The sequence below is a fragment of the Salvelinus fontinalis genome, chromosome 9 (assembly GCF_029448725.1).
Source record: "Salvelinus fontinalis isolate EN_2023a chromosome 9, ASM2944872v1, whole genome shotgun sequence".
In the NCBI taxonomy this organism is placed as follows: Eukaryota; Metazoa; Chordata; class Actinopteri; order Salmoniformes; family Salmonidae; genus Salvelinus; species Salvelinus fontinalis.
Window position 1 is genome coordinate 59,006,249 of NC_074673.1, and position 22,130 is coordinate 59,028,378.

Sequence of the window (22,130 nt, forward strand, 5' to 3'; positions counted from 1 at the left end):
AATAATCACAGAAATAAATAACAAACAAACAGTAGATATTGGTTACTAACAATGATAGAAAGTCCCTAGTGGGCTAAGCTGATATGACAGCTTGGTAGACAAAAGGAAAGGGGTTTGACTGAGAAAGAGCGGGAAAGACAAATGGATTCACTACACACAGTCTATAATTATATTAATTGAAATGTTAATCCTTTGCACATGAACGGGCGCTCATTCGAGAATAATTGCAATATATATATATTTACGCCCGTATGTCGTTGTTGTCTTCTCTGTTGGAATCCTTGATCGTCCTGTAGGGTTCATCAGAGTCTCTGGTTAACTTTCATTGACGTTACAAAGTATTTTGTGGTTGTAGGTGGTTAGAATGGATACTTCAGAGTACCATTCAGAATTTTCCACGATCTACACCCAGAAAGGGCCAAGTCAGGACAATAGCATGCTATTCACCCTCTATTCATTTGAGGTGGACCATGCATATATGAAGGTGTGGCGGAGGTGTGTCTACAGATTACACCGTATTCTGACTTTGATTTAATACCTAATAATTCCACCACTGTTACGTGCGAGGAAACCATGAATAAGGACTAGCAAACCTACCGGTTCCAAGTGGAAAAAGGATCTACTTCATTTTTTCCGATAGAAATAACAGCATTCTCCATGCACTGTAATTTACGAATTAATAAGAGCTAGGTAAATTAGTAATCCATTTGGAGAAGGCGATTGTAAATACACACAGCAATTGTTTTAGATTATTCCTTATGAAACCAGCCATATGGAAGACATGTATTGCAGCCCTTCTTCCACAGTGAAATAGGATATGAATAGGTGTGCTGTTATTCAGAATTCTAATTGTTTGCCCTCATAATTTGCATGGATGACGTTTGGAGACCTAAACTAGAGGCGTCTGTGGGGCTGAACGTGCCGAGTTGATGTATGCACTTTAGAATGTTTTTATTATATGCCCGGGCTTTTCTCCATTTTATTTGACAATTTTTATCATGTTAAATATTAGCCGCTATCGGGAGCCACCGTCAGTAATACCCACATTCATTTATTTTTGAATCATTCCATTCTGTTTATCTTTCTTTCTTCTGTCACGTCCTTGTAAATTGCTCCCGAGGGTCACGAGCATTAGTGGATCATATTAGGCTAGCGTTGTGCAATAATTAAGGACATGTAGCCTATTTGAATCATTATGGAACTCAGACCACACATGGCAGGCTACACCTGCAGCCGGGCGCACGGTTCACAACGACTGGACCGTTGTCATACAGTTCCATGATTAGAGAGATTATTGTTCAACCCTTACTGTACATTTTTTCCCACCTTCCAACATTGAATGGCTTGAACTTGAATAGGAAAACCTTCAGGATGAATCAAACCACAGTTTTTTTTATTCATCAATATCTAGTATTTTGTGCATTTGAAAATACAAATATTCGTACTTTCCTAACCCTAAAATGTGTCTAAATAATTTACAAGATCATAGTATTTTTTAATTTACCAGTCGGTGCTGAAACAGAGACTGCTTTCTTTTTTTTCACATTTAACCTTTATTTAACTAGGCAAGTCAGTTTAGAACAAATTCTTATTTACAATGACAGCCTATGAACAGTGGGTTAACTGCCTTGTTCAGTGGCAGAACGACAGATTTTTACCTTGTCAGCTCAGGGATTCGATCTAGCAACCATTCAGTTACTGGCCCAATGCTCTAACCACTAGGCTACCTGCCACTTTCATTGATCCATATATTCAGAACCCGTTCTCTCGATATATTCTATTGAGTCTGTCGACTAAATTATAATTAAAGGTGCACCACCATATGTAAAGGGATGGTTTAAGATGAATGTACTGAAAGCCCCATTGAATGAAAAGTCCACAAGAAAATTTGTTGGCCATCAAGTGGGAGAGTTTTCAGCAGTTGAATTATTTTTATTCAGAGCATGCAAGGTAACCACACCTGCAGTGCGTGTTACGCGAATGAATAAGGCAAGTCTGAATACCAAATACTGAGAAGTGCATAGGAAGACGTGCGTAGGAAAGGCATAAATTCCTAAATTGGGATCGGCCCCTTAGAGACTTACCCAGAATACTTATCTAATCAAGATATATTCAAGTTTATTTTCCATTTTTACAATTTATTTTATTCAAATGTGTCTTTCACATTACAGAGTATTTTGTGTAGATCGTTGGCAAAAAAATGTCAGTTAAATCCATTTGAATCGCACTTTGTAACACAACAAAATGTGGGAAAAAGTGAAGGGGCTTGAATACTTTCTGAAGGCACTGTAGCTATATTCTTTGTTCTCTCTGTTTTCATTTCAGAAAGCTAGCTAGCTATATATCAATGAATTATTTTAATTAACCTTTATTTTTTTACATTCCAAGATGGCATAGCAGTGCAGACGTTTTTGTCATTGTCCCGTGTAAATTTAGTCCTTTTTCATCTTTTTTTGTATATATTCCAATATATTTCAATTTCTTTTTCCGTTTTTAAATTAAATATACCTTCCGGCAACCCGCCTCACCCAATGTGATATGGATCTGCAAATTTTTTTTTTAGACCTTATAGCTAGAACCTCCATCAGCAGCTAGCCATCAGATGCTAACCAGCTAATTAGCTACTAGCTAATTAGCCACTGCTAGCGGCCTTTACCTCTAGCTCAGACACCAGCCGCTTTTACCCTGGATAATACCCGCCAGTCTGCACAACACGATATCAACCCTGAGTATATCGGACTGCTTTTCTCCACCATTACTCTAGATCATCACAGCTAGCTAGCTGCTACCGAGTGGCACATCCCCGAAGCTAGCCTTTGAGCCAGGCCCATATGATCACTCGGCTACACAGCTGATGCCTCCCGGACTCTTCACTAACATGACTAGAAGCCACTACATCGCTAGATTCCTGCCGTAAGCTCTGGACCTTTTGCATCGGATCATCGCAACCAGCTAGCTGCTACCGAGTGACTATAGTGGCTAACGCCGTTGTCCCGAAGCTAGCACCAGTTAGCCTTGAGCCAGGCGCATCTCCCGGCTAGCAAACAAAATTACTCAAGCTACATTACCTCTTTTGCCAATTGGCCTGGAGCCTTTATCGACACGGAGCCCCGCCGATCCATCATGACTGGTCTGCCGACGTAATTCTGTCCAATGCAGCTGTCTATCGTTGTCTCTGATTGGGGATCATACTTAGGCAGCCTTTTTTCCACCTTTAGTTTGTGGGATCTTGTTTTTGGTTAGTTGCTGTTTTAGCGCTACAAAACTTTACGTGTCGTTTATTCTTTTTTGTTTTTGGTGTTCATTTAATAAATTGATGATGTACGCCTACCATACTGCACCTTGGTCCAATCCATCTCTAAACGAACATGACAACTTGTTCTCAACTAGCCTACCTGGTTAAATAAAAATAAAACATTTCAATATATATATTTTAACAGGGTGTCATAATGAGACCAAGTCTCTTTTTCAAATGAGCCCAACGCAATACAAAACACACATCAATACAAAACTCAATAAAATAATAAATTATAAAACATGATCATAAAAAACAAACACAATCTTCACTTCCCCACTTTTTAAAATTCCCTAAATGGCAACAGGCAGTTAAGCCTGAGCCTCCCCTGCAACACATTTCACATCTGTGGAGGATACAAACCAAACAGAAATACCTTATTTACATAAGTATGCAGACCCTTTGCTATGAAACTCGAAATTGAGCTCAGGTGCATCCTGTTTCCATTGATTATCCTTGAGATGTGGTAAATTAAATTGATTGAACAGGATTTGGAAAGGCACACACCTGTCTATATTTGGTCCCACAGTTGACAGCGCATGTCAGAACAAAAACGAGGCCATGAGGTCGAAGGAATTGTCCTTAGAGCTCCGAGACAGGATTGTGTCGAGGCACAAGATCTGGGGAAAGGTACCAAAATATTTCGGCAGCATTGAAGGTCCCCAAGAACTCAGTCCATCATTCTTAAATGGAAGAAGTTTGGAAACACCAAGACTCTTCCTAGAGCTGGCTGCCCGGCCAAACTGAGCAATCGGGGAAGAAGGGCCTTGGTCAGGGAGGTGAAAAAGAACCCGATGGTCACTCTGACAGAGCTCCAGAGTTCCTCTGTGAAGATGGGAGAACCTTCCAGAAGGACAACCATCACTGCAGCACTCCACCAATTAAGCCTCTATGGTAGAGTGGCCAGAAGGAAGCCACTCGTCAGTAAAAGGCACATGACAAGAAACAAGATTCTCTGGTCTGATGAAACCAAGGTTGAACTCTTTGGCATTCCACGTCTGGGGGAAACCTGGCACCATCCCTACGGTGAAGTATGGTGGTGGCAGCGTCATGCTGTGGGGATGTTTTTCAGCGGCAGGGACTTGGAGACTAGTCAGGATCGAGATCCTCAGGACCTCAGACTGGGGGGAAGGTTCACCTTCCAATAGGACAAAGACCATAAGCACACAGCCAAGACAACACGGAGCTGCTTCGGGACAAGTCTCTGAATGTCCTTGAGTGGCGCAGCCACAGCCCGGACTTGAACCCGATTGAACATCTCTGGAGAGACTTGAAAATTGCTGTGCAGCGACGCTCCCTATCTAACCTGACAGAGCTTGAGAGAATCACCGGAGTGCCAAGTCTAGGACCAAAAGACATTAAGTACACCGGAACTGACCATTTGGTAAATGGTAAAAGGCCGAGTAAATTATCTTCATTTAGCCACCATGTTTGCTATAGCCAAAGATGATCTATTATATTGCTCAGCTCAGTTGCAACTCTCAAACGCTGCAGGTCTTTCTGATTCATAAACAATGCCATGCTGGTGGGTGCTACCATTCAAAATTTAACCCAGCCCTGAAACATAGATAAAATACTTTCCACGTCATTTCAGAGACCTCATTGGCACACATTTTCACAAAGCGGGCAGTTCGGTATTATCACTTCATGCCCAAATATGTCATACTTCGACAAAGACTATGACTCATTGCCTTACGTTGTTGTGCAAATTCATGGGTAAGCTCTGGCGATCATCTTTCAGCTCCAAAGAAATGGATTTATACTGGTGTGGGCGTTTAAAACTTATCTTCTTCCTCTTCTGTATTGAAGACAGCTCTGAACAAACCTCTAGGGTTCTCTTTTGGTCAAAGTGTGTCATTATGGGCCTCCCGGGTGGCGCAGTGGTCTAGAGCACTGCATCGCAGTGCTAGCTGCGCCACCAGAGTCTCTGGGTTCGCGCCCAGGCTCTGTCGCAGCCGGCCGGGAGGTCCATGGGGCGACGCACAATTGGGCTAAAGTCGTCCGGGTTAGGGAGGGTTTGGCCGGTAGGGATATCCTTGTCTCATCGCGCTCCAGCGACTCCTGTGGTGGGCCGGGCGCAGTGCGCGCTATCCAAGGGGGCCAGGTGCACGGTGTTTCCTCAGACACATTGCTGCGGCTGGCTTCCGGGTTGGAGGCGCGCTGTGTTAAGAAGTGCGGCTTGGTTGGGTTGTGTTTCGGAGGATGCGTGGCTTTCGACCTTCGCCTCTCCCGAGCCTGTACGGGAGTTGTAGCGATGAGACAAGATAGTAATTACTAGCGATTGGATACCACGAAAATTGGGGAGAAACAGGGAGAAAAATGATACAATCAAATCAAATTTTAAGAAAGTGTGTCATTACACCAAAATATTATTGACAGATAAATATCATATTTTTTGAGGAAGCAATACCAGGGTCATATTCATTAGGCACCAAACGGATAAAAACAGACTGAAACAGTAAGGGACTACCCTGGACTTTCCTTTTCCTTTGCAAAAACTTTGCCTGCACGTGATCAGTATTTACCCATACATGTTATTAGCACTGTATCTATTAGTTCTGTCTTCATTCACCGACTTGTCCCTGTTTGTCTCTCCCTCAGGTGTACCTGTCCTTCATTTATCCCAATGACTTTACACGTCTGACACACATGGAGAGAGAGAACAAGTGTTTCTACAGGGAGTCACCCATCTACTTGGAGAAGTACGTTCTGTTGGCTATTTTCCACGTGCAGTTGATTATTATATTGTAATTCACAGATGGAAGCAGAGCAGAGAAATATGCCTGCTCCGTCGCTCGGTTTGGAAGGATGAAGATGGAGAAATGTAACCACTCTCCAAATCATAGATGGAGAAATACAAACATAAAAATATATAAAACAGACAAGAAAGAAGAGAGAAAGAGAAACACTTAGTTGGGGTATTGTTAGACTGCTGTGTAACTGTCTCTCTCTCGCTCTCGTGCTCTCTCTCTGACAGGTTTGGCTTCTACAAGTACATGAAGATAGACGAGGAGGACGATGATAGACCCTTCTTCTTCCCTAACCCAGACGGTAAGTACACACACCCACTGACACACAGACACACATATACACACACAACACACATGCACACACACACCCTTTAACGATTAACTTTCTCTGTTGCCACAGATTTCCCGGAAGAGGAGGAAGGGGTGGACCCGGAAGATGAGGCCGAGATCGTAGGTACCCAATCACCAAATAGGACCGCTCCGCCTAGCCTATCAACTAAGAGGACCTCTCACCCCAGCCTATCCATCCACACCTCCAGACCTTCCCTTGGAGAAAGAGAGGGGGAGGAGGAGAACAGCATTGTGGTCCGTAGAGAGAAAAAACACTTCCTCAAGAGCGATGGACAGACAGACAGAGAGTGGGACAATGACGGCCCGAGGAGAAGAGGGGGACAGACCTCCAGGAGGGGACTTCTAGAGAGGCCCGAGGCGGAGAGCGAGGAGCTGCACCCGCAGTCAGACAACGTGGTCCACGGTCGTTCCCTCTCCTGGATCAGGACGGGTCCCTCTGAGCTAGCACCAGGGGGGCCGGGCAGGAAGGGAGGAGGAGGAGGGGGTGCAGGAGAGGAGACCCCTCCCAAACTGAGCAAGTCGTCCCTGCTCTTCCCCCAGAAGACATCTCTCTCGGCCCTCGCCAGCCGCGCCAAGCAGATCCTTAGTAACTCCGCCCCCGGCAACAACGCCGCTAACGCCCGTCTCCATGATAACGCCGCCCGTAACCATGGTAATGACAAAAACGCTGCCGCCGCCGGCAACAACAACAATAGGGAAAAGAAGGATGAGAACAAGATCTACATCACCAGGCCGCGGCCGGTCAAAGAAAGGGAGCGAGAGAAGGAGGAGAGGAGGGCAGAGAGGGAGAGGGGCAGGGGTCCGGGGTCGCGTCACCCGAGAGAAGTCTTTCCTGGGGTGTTTCTTTACCAGAGTGGAAAGACCACCAGACTGGTCAACCTCCAGAGCACTCGATCCAGGGGGGGAGGGGGAGCGGGGAGCAGGGGGCTCGTCTCTGCCCCCCAACTCTGGCCCAAACCCCCTCTAAGAGACGGCAAAGCTCCCCCACGTGGCACTAATGCTAGTGTTAGCAGACAAGGCGCAGTTCACCAGGCAGCCAGCAGGGTGGCGGTAGTGAGGCTCCGAGACAGAGAGAGGGGGAGAGTTAGAGGAGGGGGAAGGGAGCACCACATACCCCCAGAAAAAGAGGCTGCCGCAGACGCCACCTTACCCAGTAAAAGAGGCACCCCATTTCCCCAGCACCTCCAGCCCCCGCCACCTCATTCACCCACTCCCCCCAACTCTTTGGAGAATGCCCAAACTATCGAGAGCAGGGTTGAAAGCAGGCTAGAAACCAGGGTCACCTCGTACCTCAAAACCTCCGAGATCACCGAGTCACAGCAAAAACAACCCGACCCAGACCAAGAACCCTCAGAACCCGACCGAGACCCTGATCCAATCCGCTCGAACGCTGACCCAGAGCCCGACCCAGACCCAGAACCAGAACCAGAGGAGGGTGGGGTGTCCGACTACAGTTACGAGGCTGAAGAGGCGCGTCCAGGCTGGGCTGAGGTTGGTTGCGATTTAACTGCTTCTGATTGTAATGAATTGAGTCAGACCGATAATATCGGTTGATACGGACCTTTTGCCAACATATCGGATCGATCTTTAAACCTCCGATAGTATTTACATAGAGGAGAGTAGGGTATGTTGAGTCATATTTTATGTTCAGCATCACTGTTCAGCCCTGGCATTTTATCCACGCCACCCCACATCACTGCATGTGCCGCCAGGTCACCGCCTCCCCCACTCACCATACGCACGCTCCCCATCCCCACACATAAATCCTACACCCTGCACCCTACACACACACCCTACATAGACACAGGCAGTAGGGCTGACACATACCATTGGCAATATATTATAGCGTTTCTTAACCATTTTGGTACAAGTGACTGGTGAGACATGGTCCTCCTCTTCTTTTTTTTAACCAGCTCATGTTTAAAACAAGGGCGTGCATATCCGACTTTTTAGGGGGCCTTTTACGCACGGAAAACAAGGTTGCTCGGGCGAATGGTGCTCATTTAATAACGTTGGATCGTGTTGAGTCAATGTCTGCAAGATCTCCCGTAATAATCACAGGATTCTACACAGCAGAACCAAATATATCAAAATGTTACTGTAAGACAAAAACCCCACCGCCGTTCAATGGTGAATGATAGTTCCTCAAGTTGTACCCGTCAACCATTTCATCTCAATCAGATTCGCGGGGGATGTGCATTTAGATCTTGAGTTTATGCGGTGTTGTTTCGAAGTAGCCTACAGTGTTGTTTTTTGACTGATGTGCAGAGTGCATTTTAGAGCAGATGGTGTTAACTAACTGTAGAATAGCCGACCTTTTGCCTGGCGGCGCGCGCTGTTGAGTTTTGGCCGCGAGAAAAATGCGGTGGTGTTTCTAACCTACAGTCACGTCAGACAGTGCAGACAGAATAACAGTAGCTGCATTTGTTTCAGTTGTTTTCCAGTGACATTTATTTGGATACATCCATCACAATGAGCTAATGAGGTGCGATTTCACCCGGCATAGACAATGTGCTCTCTCATTAGGACACTGTTGTTCAGGGGGCAAGCCAACAACCAAGCTAACACAATAACTTCCAACTGAAGCTGGAAAGACTGCAAACTAGCTGCTTTTCGTTTCGTTTTACCTTTTTTTCAACTGATATTTCTTTGTATACAACCAGAAAAATGATGCCAGCTGATTCATGATTTCGACTGGCTGAGAAACGATGCCTGCCTCTCTCTCTCATCCCGACTCCCGATCCGTTACACGTTCTTTACTATGGGACAGTTGGAGATTGAATTTGAATAGTGAAACAATGTTTCGAATGTCAGAGAGACAGACTGTAAGGTTTATACAAATCTCCGCTGTTGAAAACGAAATGTTAGTCTAAAAGAAATGTGAGATAATGTCTAGATGCTTTTTATAGTAGAGATCACATTTATAACTTCCCTGCCTGGGCTAATGGGACAGTGAATTGAGCAGTCAGATGGAACAGAGTAAATAGTCATTTTAACGTCATAGATTTAGCTGGTGGTAACTTGTGGAATAGACTCCGGCTGGAATGCACCTCAACAGGATCGGTGGGTTCCCAGCGGGATGGTTGAGCTAGCGTAAGCTAATGTGATTAGCATGAGGTTGTAAGTTACAAGGACATAGACATATCTGATATTGGCAGAAAGCTTAAATTCTTGTTATTCTATTTGCACTGTCCAATTTTCAGTAGCTATTACAGTGAACGAATACCATGCTATTGTTTGAGGAGAGTGCACAGTTATGAACTTGAAATGTATTAATAAACCAATTAGGCACATTTGGGCAGTCTTGATACAACGTTTTGAACATAAATACAATGGTTCCTTTGATCAGTCTAAAACTTTGCACATACACTGCTGCCACCTTGTGTTCAAAATCTACATTGCGCCTGGGGTGGAATAATACATTATTTCCCTTCTCTTACATTTCAAAGATGATGGTACAAAAAAATACAAAAAAATGCATGTTTTTTCTTTGAATTATCTTTTACCAGATCTGATGTGTTATATTCTCCTACATTAATGTAACATTTCCACAAACTTCAAAGTGTTTATTTTCAAATGGTATCAGGAATATGTATATCCTTGCTTCAGGTCCTGAGCTACAGGCAGTTAGATTTGGGTCTGTCATTTTATGCGAAAATCTTTAAAAAGGGGTGAATCCTGAAGAGGGTCCCCAATCGGCATTCAGGAGTAGACCTATATGCCTATGATCTCGCAATGGCTGGTGCGCATGTCGCGCGAGTGCCTCTCCAACATCACAAGGCCATATCAAATATATTGGTTGTAAAATAGTTGCTATTGAGCCGAATATTAAGAGTGGAGAAATACAAATTATACATACAGAAAGACGAGGCCCTCATCTCTTCGACAGGGACAAGGGATGAAGCTTCCAGAGCTCTTAAAATGTTATACGTTCAGAACACATTTTTCGAGCGGATGGGGGAAGAGGAGAGTGACTTGCTCAGTACAGTAGCAGGCCCCAGCGAAACAGTCACAGGGGCACGCACTTTCATGAACGGAACCACGAGGATAATGCACTTTACTATTTGACCAAAACATGGTTTTAGAGGCCAAAAAATAGAGTGCTTTGATTGAGGTAACGATGTAGAATGAGTCAGACACAAAAAAAAATCCCGTAGCCTATCGCTCAGGCTCTAATGTTGAATGATTTTATTGTTCATTTCCCCAGGGACTGTAGCTCATGCTTAACGACGATTTGTTGAAAGCAATTTGCTGTCGACCTATATCTGGTGCAATGCATAAAACATGGATGTTTTAAGTGTACAAAACTGTCAAATAAACATACTTATGAATAAATAGGAGAGCATCAACTGGCAGAGAACGTTTTCAGTCAACCCCATGGACTTTGAGCTGCTGCGCTCCGACTGGAATGACCTGCGCTGCAACGTGTCTGGGAACCTGCAGCTGGCCGAGAGCGAGGTGGTGGATGTGCTGGCACAGTACATGGAGAAGCTCAACGAGCGCAACGGAGGGTTAGTGTGTGATTGTGCCACACCTGGGTTCCGATACTATATGAATACTTTTAGCATTTTAGAGTCTTGTGACTTTTTTATTGGGTCAATTGCCCCAGAAAAGCTCAATCAAGCCCAGCTAAAGTAGTTGAACTGTGTGTGTGTGTGTGTGTGTGTGTGTGTGTGTGTGTGTGTGTGTGTGTGTGTGTGTGTGTGTGTGTGTGTGCGTGTGCGTGTGTGCGTGCGCGTGCGTGTGCGTGTGCATGTGTATTGGGGATGGAAGCAATGTAGTGACAATATTGAAGTTGTATGTTTGTTTTACTAAACACACCCTCCCCTTTCTCCCCCAGTATCTACACCCTTTTGCGGATCATCAATGTGGAGAAGAGGCGAGACTCGGCCCGGGGAAACCGCTACCTGGTGGAACTGGAGCTGATGGAGCGCGGTCGGAACGTGGTGCGCCTCTCGGAATACATCTACCTTCTCCTCCACCGTGGCCGGCTGGGCGGAGACAGCCTGGAGAACACAGAGTTCATCCCCGCCTCGGCCCCTGCTGGGTCCCCGCCTGGTCTCATCCTCAGCACCCCCGCACCCCCAACCTCCACACACCCCCCTGCCCAGCCCGGGGCCACCACGTGGGGCACGGCCTACGCCAACCCTCTGCTGTGCCAGCCGGTCATGCTGCAGTGGCGGAAGGATGTGATGGTGCATTTTGTGGTGCCAGGTAGGAACCAGGGGCCTCGTGTGTGTGTGTGTGTGTGTGTGCACCAGTTTTCACGCAAAAGTTTGCCATTTATTTATTTTTCACTTGACGTAAGAATGCGCTCACCTCCCCCGCAAACTTTAGACCATGTGTACGCACATTTTCTAATGGTTGAAATGTTGTATTGCAAGCTGGCACGTAAGTATTTTGTGCAAATGTGGGATATGATGAAAAGCTTATTCATAATAAAACAAAAACAGGAAAACATATTAACAAGAATGCAACCCATTTGCCATTGGGGATAGTCTAAAATAATTAGACAAAAGAAGCTTATAATTAGACATAGGAATCTTTTTCCTATTATTTTTTCATACCCATTGCAGAATATATTCTTCACCTTTTCTGGCCGTGATGGGTTCATAATCCCCAAGGGGCCACACAACAACTTACCATGCGCATCTCTCATTTAATTGGACCAAGTAGCCTAGTAAATAGATAGGCTATATGTATTGAAAGTTCTGCAACCTCATAGGCAGCGCAAGCTTTTACATTTAAGTCGGCCTGTGTATCAAGTTTCATGTTTTTATTGTCACGTGCGCAAGTAGCCGACAGTGAAATGCCTTTCGCGCTTGCTTTTTTCCCCAACAATGCAGTAATGAATATCAGTAGTACTATAAAAAAAACATTTAACTGTAAAGTAGAACGAAAAACACACAAGAAATAACTGTAACTACTGCATTTGTTTGAGGAGCCTGCACTTAATAGGCAGAATCTACCGCACATCCAAAGCTGAGTAGCCTGCCCTACAACGTTTCAGAATTTGCAGACAGTAGCTTACAGTGCATTCGGAAAGTATTCAGACCCCATGACTTTTTCCACATTTTGTTACGTTACAGCCTTATTCTTTTTATTTTTTTATTTTTTTAAATTCCTCATCAATCTACACACGATACCCCTTACTGACAAATCAAAAGCAGGTTTTTAGAAATGATTGCAAATGTATATACTGTATATCATTTTTTGTTGTTGAAATATCACGTTTACATAAGTATTCAGACCTTTTACTCAGTACTTTGTTGAAGCACCTTGAGCAGCGATTACAGCCTCGGCAGCCTTCTTGGGTATGACACTACAAGCTTGGCACACCTGTATTTTGGGAGTTTATCCTATTCTTCTCTCCAGATCCTTTCAAGTTCCTTCAGGTTGGATGTAGAGCGCCGCTGCATAGATATTTTCATGTCTCTCCAGAAATGTTCGATTTGGTTCAAATCCGTGCTCTGGCTGGGTCACTTAAGGACAATCAGGGACTTGTCCCGTAGCCACTCCTGCATTGTCTTGGCTGTCTGCTTATGGTCGTTGCCATGTTGGAAGGTGAACTTTTTCCCCAGTCTGAGGTCCTGAGCACTCTGCAGCTGGTTTTCATCAAGGATCTCTTTGTTCAACTTTCACTCGATCCTGACTAGTCTCCCTGTCCCTGCCGCTGAAAAACATCCTCACAGCCTGATGCTGCCACCACCATACTTCACCATAGGGATGGTGCCAGGATTCCTCCAGACGTGACACTTGGCATTCAGGCCAAAGAGTTCAATCTTGGTTTCATCAAACCAGAGAATCTTTTTTCTCTGTCATGTGCCTTTTACTGAGAAGCTTCCGTCTGGCCACTACCATAAAGGCCTGATTGGTGGAGTGCTGCAGAGATGGTTGTCCTCCTGGAAGGTTCTCCCATCTCCACAGAAGAACTCTGGAGCTCCTTCAGAGTGACCATTGGGTTCTTGGTCACCTCCCTGACCAAGGCCCTTCTACCCCAATTGTTCAGTTTGGACGGGCGGCCAGCTCTAGGAAGAGTCTTGGTGGTTCCAAACTTTCCGTTTAAGAATGATTGAGGCCACTGTGTTCCTGGGGATCTTCAATGCTGCAGACATTTTTTGGTACCCTTCCTCAGATCTGTGCCACAATCCTGTCTCGGAGCTCTACGGACAATTCCTTCAACCTCATGGCTTGGTTTTTGCTCTGACATGCACTGTCAACTGTGGAACATTATGTAGACAGGTGTGTGCCTTTCCAAATTATGTCCAAACATTTGAATTTACCACAGGTAAAGTTGTAGCAACATCTCAAGAATGATCAATGGAAACATGATGCACCTGAGCTCATTTTCGAGTCTCACAGCAAAGGGTCTGAATTCTTATGTAAATAATGTATGTTTTTTGTTTTCTAAAAATCATTTTTTTCTTTGTCATTATGGTGTGTAAATTGATGAAGAAAAAACATGTATTTAATCAATTTTAGAATAAGGCTGTAACGTAACAAAATGTGGAAAAAGTCAAGGGGTCTGAATACTTTCCGAATGCACTGTATGTAAAATATGTGACAGTATGGGCAGGCTACCGTATTGCTGTGTGATAAGAGTGCATATTCATTGCCTTTTTAATCTCTGCGCCTATGCCAAGGCAGGATATTTAAACCCAGTCTATTGATGAACTAAATATTGAACAACAATGTTTTTTGCATGCCGTGGTGTAACGCCAACAGTTATTGTCACCATAAAAGGTGAATGGAGGCATTTTCCAGGCGGCGTTTTAATGCTTGTGTAACGCGTGCACAGTTGTTCGACAGGTCTGAGTTATAACGGGAAACATGCGTATGTATGGCGTGCGGCAAGTTTATGAATCTCAGTATTTTTGTACTAGACTTTTCAGAAATAGAGCACGCGGAAATGTTCTGTGCAATTTATGACGGTTATAAATGAGGCCCCAGTACTGGAGGGTTGACCTCTCGTTAGGTCACGAGTCCCTTCTCCAACAGTAGTTTCTCAAACCATTCCTCATGGACTCCCACACATTTCAAAAAATAAATTGTAGCCCTGGAAAGTGTGCTAGCTCTGGAATAGATCAACTACATGGAATGGCAATGGGTCCCTGGGGAGAGGTTTTGAAAAATACAGCACAGACAATCGTGCAGATCTGAAAGGAAAGCTTGGGAATTGAAGACGGCTGTGTCTGATTTAGCTTGTGTCGTGTTGAAACACAATTTCTCCCTCTCTCAATTCAATTCAATTCAATACACTTTATTGGCCGTGGAAAGTTAAAGCACTTTGCCGCTCTCTCTCTCTGCGTGTCTCTAGTGAAGAACCAGGCTCGCTGGGTGCAGCAGTTCATCACAGACATGGAGGAGCTGCACCGTCAGACGAAGGACGACGACTTCAGCATCGTCATCGTCGACTTCGAGAGCACCGACATGGACGTGGAGCAGGCCCTCCGAGAGAGCACTGTGCCTAGGTGCGTGTGTGTGTGTGTGTGTGTGTGTGTTTGTCTCAGAGTTCATCCATAGCTCCATAGGAGTGCATTTTAATTACTACAGGAATTTAATTGATTCAGGAGTTTATAAACAGTCCTTATGGAGCAATTCCAACTGACACACACACATAATGGGATATGTAATCGGACCAAACCCTGGAGTTAACTGGTGTGATTCTTTGCGTGTTTTGTCAGGTATGAGTACTTGAGAAGAGAAGGGAACTTTGAGCGCTCAGCGGGACTACAGATCGGAGTGGACACTATCGAGGTGAGAGATAGCGGTCCTTCAGGAAGGGAAAGAGAATTCATATACAGCCAATACATTTGCAAATGCCCTGATTGAGGTGACACACATGCACCACATGCACACTCGGTAGAGAGCAGGCTGAAGCTTCTGGACACCATTTTACTCTGACAATGACCATACTACCCATACAATTTCACATTGACAGGTTGAGCAGTATAAAAAGCAGCATAATGTATATCCTAACTCGTGTGACTGTTACTCAATCTCAGTGAGGTATTTTTTTTAATACAGTGAGATAGTCACGGTATATGCTCTGATATCGTGAGGTGCCGTATTCGGAGCTCACTTTAAATGATTGTGGTTAGCTTCTGACTCTGAAGACTTGCAGAGGTCAAGAGGTCTCAGATGCTCCCAAGAGAGTCACACGCACATTCAGACGGTCACAAACTGTCCAGTTCTCTGTGACCCCATGGCCTGACAGATTGATAGACAGCCAGACAGGCAGACAGACATGTAGTCAATGTTTTATTCAATGGTGTTCTCTTTTTGTGTGTGCGACAGGGATTTGCACAGACAGTTATCTGTCATTGGCGTGTCAAAGCTGTCAAATAGACTTTCTCTATGTCTCTTTCCCTCTCCCACTACTACCCTCCCCTCTATCTCACTCTCTCTTGTTCTCTCTCGTTCTCCCAACTCTCTCTTTCTTCTTTGTTTGTTTCCTCTCTCTCGCTCTCTTTCTCTGTGCGACAGGGATTTGGGCAGAGAGTTATGAATCATTGGAGTGTCATGACTGTCACATAGACTTTCTCTCTCTCTCTCTCTCTCTCTCTCTCTCTCTCTCTCTCTCTCTCTCTCTCTCTCTCTCTCTCTCTCTCTCTCTCTCTCTCTCTCTCTCTCTCTCTCTCTCTCTCTCTCTCTCTCTCTCTCTCTCTCTCTCTCTCTCTCTCTCTCTCTCTCTCTCTCTCTCTCTCTCTCTCTCTCTCTCTCTCTCTCTCTCTCTCTCTCTCTCTCTCTCTCTCTCTCTCTCTCTCTCTCTCTCTCTCTCTCTCTCTCTCTCTCTCTCTCTCTCTCTCTATGCAACAGGGATTTGGGTAAACAGTTATCTGTCATTTGAGTGTCAGGCCTGTCACACGGGGAAGACTGGGGTGTCACTCACAGTTGAATGACTGTGGGTGTTTTCTATCAAAACCTTTCACACACATACAGACACACTAGTGCATGCTTCGCGCACACACAAACACACACATAGACGCACACACACAGTAGAGTAGAGCATTTAGATTGACAGTTTTTGTGTGGCGTTTGAGTTTGTGGGACTGAGTATGTTGGGAGTCTGTAACCATGATTGTGTGTACTTTAGTTTTGATTACACCGTATTTGTGTGTATGTCTGTTTTACAGGACAACCACAGTATAGCGTTCCTGTGTGACCTTCACATCCACTTCCCCCTCAACATCCTGGAGAGCATCAGGAAGCACTGTGTAGAGGGACGTCTGGCCTTTGCCCCTATCGTCATGAGACTGGGCTGTGGCAGCTCCCCGCTAGAGCCTGATGGTAATACACACATGATAGACACACACACACACACATCACGCACACGGCATGCACACATATCTCGCACGCAGCATGCACACACACATACACACATACCACCATGTTTGGGATTTACTTTCCCTCTGCAGGCTACTGGGAGGTGAACGGCTTTGGCCTGTTTGGGATTTATAAGTCGGACTTTGATAAGATCGGCGGGATGAACACGGAGGAGTTTAAAGACCGCTGGGGCGGAGAGGACTGGGAACTACTGGACAGGTAAACTGGCAACCCTGACCATTGCAAACACAACACCCTCTGCTTTCTAACCCTCTTTCGCCTCTTTCCGGGCTCTTTCTCAACTGTCTTAAAATGATGTATTCTCCTCATCGTCATTGCACTGATTTTGAAAGAGCTGACCAGGTGGAAACCAGCCTAATGTTGAGCTCCCACCACCTTGTTTTTGTCTGTTAAGTATTTTACAATCATTGGAGGTGACGAGAAAAGGAGTGATTTTTATAGCCACCTGGTTGTTCCTCTCTTCCCTCCTTCAAGGGTGCTACAGAACGGCCTGGAGGTGGAGAGACTGAGACTGAGGAACTTCTTCCACTACTACCACTCCAAAAGGGGCATGTGGAACGCTCAGAACAAGAAAACCCCCAAGGGAGGGGGATAGCTAACACCGCCCCCCATGGGCCTGGAGGACCCAAGACACATGGCCTATACCTGCAGCTCCACTGTGTGTGAGGAGAGACCCTGAATAAGCTTACTTACTGCCTGACTTTGCCTTTTTTTAGATAGGCACTTTTCAGGGATGCCCATCCCTGCTTCTCTGAGGATCTGTCTGAGGGACATCTTTTCCCTGAGGATGTTTTTTCCCGTCAATGGAGGACATTGAGGGGGGAAAACGGAGGGAATCTGTTTTTTTATGTTGGTGTTGACGTCTACCCGGATAGACTTGACCTTTCGCCTCACTAACAGAACTCAATGTAGAGACAATGTCTTTTCTTTTTTGGTGCAATGTTAACTGACAGACTGAAAATGTTTTGTTTATTTGTATTTTGTTTGTTTTGTTCAGAGGAAGCGTCTTCTTTTTTTCTAGCGAGACATTTGTAAAAGACAACCTAAGATTTTCTACAAAAACATCCACGTGAGGAGATGTCTGAGGAACGTGAAGAAGGACTTTGTGCTGACGACAGTAATGTTTCTTTGTTTGTGTTCAGGTACGGCGCGAACAGGAGTCGTTCCGGGAAACGCGTTCCGTCACTCCGGTGTCAAATTTCAGATATTAGTATCGCAACGAAATGTCTGGGTGTTGAAAGTAACAGTGTGTAGTGGGTCTACCTGATGTGCTTCTTCGTATAAACCTAACCGGGGTGCTTCATATGTACTATAGAGGCCTATGAGGCAGTATGTGCAGCTTTCCCAAAATTCCTGCTTATTTACTCCTGATTACAGATATCTTTTTTACAGGGATATCTTCCAACCTGGGAATTTTGGGAAAGTTAACCCTAAGTTGTTGCATATTAAATATAAGCTCTGTTATGTGTACAGTTCTATGGGAAGAAGACACAGACACTGGACCATATGGAGTGGGGGATCCGCGGTGATGGCATCAGATTGATCAAAGTGCTTTGCAAAACGTACTTCATTTCATAGTCTATTCAGCTTTCTTTCGGTCTGTCTTTCTCTCTCTTTTTTTTATTTTTAATTTTCTTATCTATTGCTCTCTCTTTCTATACAATCTCTCTCTCTCTCTTTCGCTTTCTCTCTCTCTGTTTATTTCTCTTTCTGGCATTGACATGGGTTCCTTGTATCTTTACTTTTATTGTGCATAGCCTCGCTGCTGTTTTGTGGGAAGAATTTCAGGGGAGAGTGGAGTAAGTTGAGTCAAAGGGGTACGTTGAGCCACCCTTGTTTCTAGGAAACCGTACACAAAAGTCATAATTTGACCTAACATTTAGGAAGAGGTCGTCACTTCACGGAGTCTATGAAGGAAGAAACCACATCGAAAAAGTGGTAAGAAATTAGGCAAAAAAATAAATAAATCACCAAGTCAAATGTATTCATTGTGTTAGAGGTTTCACGATGCTTGTATTTCAACCAAGGTAGATCATTTTAAGATTGTTAAATCATTTGGGGTCTATATACGCTTCAATATGAGGTCCTAAACCGAGCATGAAAGTGCATCATTGTAGCTGTGTGGGCTAATATAGTCAAGATGTTTGCTTTGGGGTAAGTTCAGCCATTAGCAAATTGAAGTGTTTTCTTCCCAACCATAATTCAAGGCATTATCACTGGGATATGAGGTAACAACAGGGCCTGGCCTATGTTAAACGTGTTAAAAAAAAGTACAACGTGTCTGTTAGGTGTTAAGCCTGTATTAAAAGATGCTTAAACTTATTTAAAGGCCAAACAGGGATTGTGTTGAATTGTGTTTGGGAAAAAAAGATAGACATGTTTTTTTTTTTATATATTTCATTCGTTGCAGAAATGTGTAGGTGGCTTAACTTACCCTGTCCTGTGGCTCAACTTGCCCCATACCTGGGGTAAGTTGTGCCGAGAGACCACTTCTTGTTGGACAAGCTATGTTTTCATAACTGTAATGTTTGCATGAATTCGGATTACTTCCAGGATTACACAACATCCTAAAATGTATATTAGAAAAAATACTATATTTTCCTTCACGGAGTGATGCAGAATGTTAAAAAAAAGGCTCAACTTACCCCATTCTCCTCTTACTATTTACAGATGATATTGTGCTGTGTTCATGGTCCGGCTAGCCAACACTAATGAATTACTTGATACATTTTATTAAAATATTCCAGGTTGATCTACTATCCCCTACAGAGGTATTTCAGAAAACAGATGCCTACCTATCTCAGGTCTTAGCGATGAGTGGGTTGAATAAAGGCACTAATATTGGGTTTGGGTGTACTATCATTTCTCTCAGACACTGAATCGGGCACATGGTTTATCCCCTGATCCCTCGTTGATCATGCTGATGGTACGCTCCATTCCCCAGAGTTCCCCTGAAAAACCCTCAGATATAACTGGAACGTACCAAGAAGTGCATGCTGCACTGGGAAGGGAGCAGTGAACTGTGAGTGACAAGTTGTAGACTTTGAAACATTATTTTATTTTTTTTACATTTATGCCGATGCTTTAAGGCCTGTGATGTTTTAAACATATGCTGAGCTGAACTTGGTTAATCAAAGTATGACTGGGTTTCGGGATGAAGCTTCATATTTCTTTAGCTTACATAGGAATACTAACAGAGAAACGCACACAGAGACAGAAGGAGTTACTCAGAGCACTGGAGCTCTTCCCTGAAGACGTGGATCTACAAAAAGTCAAACAGATTTTTATTTGAGTGAGATTTGGTAGTGCAAGGCCATTTTACAATGTGTGCCCTTTTATCCTGGGTTTGGTGGGAGTCTATAGTTTAGGTAGTGAAGAGGGGAGACGCAGGGGAATCAAGAGAATACCAGGGGGCTTATTCAAGAGGGGTGACGTTACAGAAGTGTCAGATAGAAATACATTTTGTAGAGCAAAAATGATGTCCTGTCAGGTAGAATGATGGAATCGTGTCAGTTCTGTACATTACTTTTCTATCTGGAACGTTCTATAAATGTTACATCCTACTCAAAAAGCTTGATACACTGAACAAACAAGTTCCAAGATACAGAGAGAATGAGAGAGAGAGAGAAAGAGGTGGAGAAAGAAAGAGGGATTGTGAGAGAGAGAGAAGAAGAGGGGGGGGGGGGGGGGGTGTAAAGCTATAGAAACTGCAAGGACCAGGGTGGTCTGTGGGGGGGTGGGAGGGTCTTTGGCCTAAAGGGTATGTGAGGTGTGATGGAGAGACACTGGCAGCTGCTGCTGTGTAACAGGAAGCCAGTCACCTGCTCCCATCAGAATGACTGGAGGCCAATTTGTTTACTTACCGAGTACTTATTGTGACGGGATGGACTGGAAGGCTTCAAGAAGGCCATATATGGGCGTTAGCTTGCTAATGATTGGCTATTGACTATGATTGTTAAAATCCCTCTTATTTGCCCCTTCCTCTTCTCCCCCTCTAAAGAAAGGTCTACTGTACATCATTTAGCATTGACACAGGACTATTTAAAAATGAAACATGAAAATATATACATATATAAGTTAAAAACAGGAATATACATTCCAAGGTAATTTCTGTGAAATTGTTTTGTAGAGAAAAAAGTTTTAAGAATGTATTGTATTTTTATTTTAATCCGTTTTGGTTTGTTTTTGCAAATAAAGTGTTATGCTAAAGTCTCCACATTGTTGGGATGTTTCTCTTGACCTCTCGGGGATGCTCAGACATAGATGGGAGTTCCTATTGCAGTCTGGTCAAAACCTGCCTACAAGAACAGCTGAGGCTCTTAAAGCGACAATCTGCGATTCATATTTCAGCAAAATGGCAGCCCTGCCACTTGTTTTGGTTATATACTTAAATAATTAATAAGTACGTATCAACAATTGAAATGGCCATTTAACAGATTCACAGATCCCAGATTGTAAACGATGACAATATTGTTCCATATGTGAACACTAGGGGACGCTGTATCGACACACTTCTTTTGGAAGGTAAAGAATATCAAATGGAGTTGGAAAGACATTGCGGTAGATTACAACTTGGTCCCCCTCAAAAATGTTTTACCCATGTCCCTCTAAAGTGGGTTGTGAGAGCATTTGCATTGATCAATTAATGGCACACACACACACACACAGACACACACACACACACACACACACACACACGGGATATCTGTGTGACTGTATACATATACACACACACACACAGTCATGTTTAACTAACCTTGTGGGGACACACAATTGTTTCCCATTCAAAATCCTATTTTATTGAACCCCTAAACCTAACCCTTACCCTAACTTTATCCCAAAATCTAACCTTAACCCTAACTCCTAAACCTGACCTTTAACCCCTAACCCTCATTCTAACCCTAACACAAATGATACCCTTAACCCTAAACCCCCTAGAAATAGCCTTTTTTTCCTTGAGGGAACTAGCAAAATGTCCACAGTTGGTCAACATGTCTTAGTTTACTAGTATTGTGGGGACTCCTAGTTCCCACAAGTATAGTTAACCACGTGCACGCACACACACACAAACACACAGGAGATCGTTGTGACTCTATGTGTTTCATCAGCCTAGCTATTAAAAGCTAAATGTAATTACCCCTCACAGTGACTAGTACAGGACGAGGCACTATCACAGCAACTCTCCCATCCTCTCCTAGGCCTCATACAGATCTAACAGATTAAACATGCCAGTAACACATTATGCAACATCTGCTCTGTCGAAGTAACTCCCACCTCCTCTCTCACACCAGATCCTATGCCTGAAACAAACGTACATTTCTGTCAATTAGCAGATGCTCTTATCCAGAGCAACTTACGGTCCATTGATTGAAAGCAGGTGGATTAAC

At 44.1% G+C, this 22,130-nt stretch overlaps 1 protein-coding gene across 1 annotated transcript in view; it reads left to right on the forward strand.

Moving 5' to 3' along the window:
• Positions 1-20,418, forward strand: part of b4galnt4a (beta-1,4-N-acetyl-galactosaminyl transferase 4a) — a 430,046-nt gene extending 409,628 nt beyond the window's left edge. Inside the window, exons 12-21 of the mRNA XM_055934959.1 lie at positions 5,897-5,997; positions 6,273-6,346; positions 6,446-7,887; positions 10,735-10,907; positions 11,237-11,610; positions 14,714-14,867; positions 15,081-15,153; positions 16,533-16,686; positions 16,815-16,941; positions 17,218-20,418. Of these exons, the coding sequence (XP_055790934.1) occupies positions 5,897-5,997; positions 6,273-6,346; positions 6,446-7,887; positions 10,735-10,907; positions 11,237-11,610; positions 14,714-14,867; positions 15,081-15,153; positions 16,533-16,686; positions 16,815-16,941; positions 17,218-17,338 (2,793 nt within the window). The 3' untranslated portion in view covers positions 17,339-20,418. The remainder of the gene's footprint in view (positions 1-5,896; positions 5,998-6,272; positions 6,347-6,445; positions 7,888-10,734; positions 10,908-11,236; positions 11,611-14,713; positions 14,868-15,080; positions 15,154-16,532; positions 16,687-16,814; positions 16,942-17,217) is intronic.
• The last annotated feature ends 1,712 nt before the right edge of the window (positions 20,419-22,130 follow it).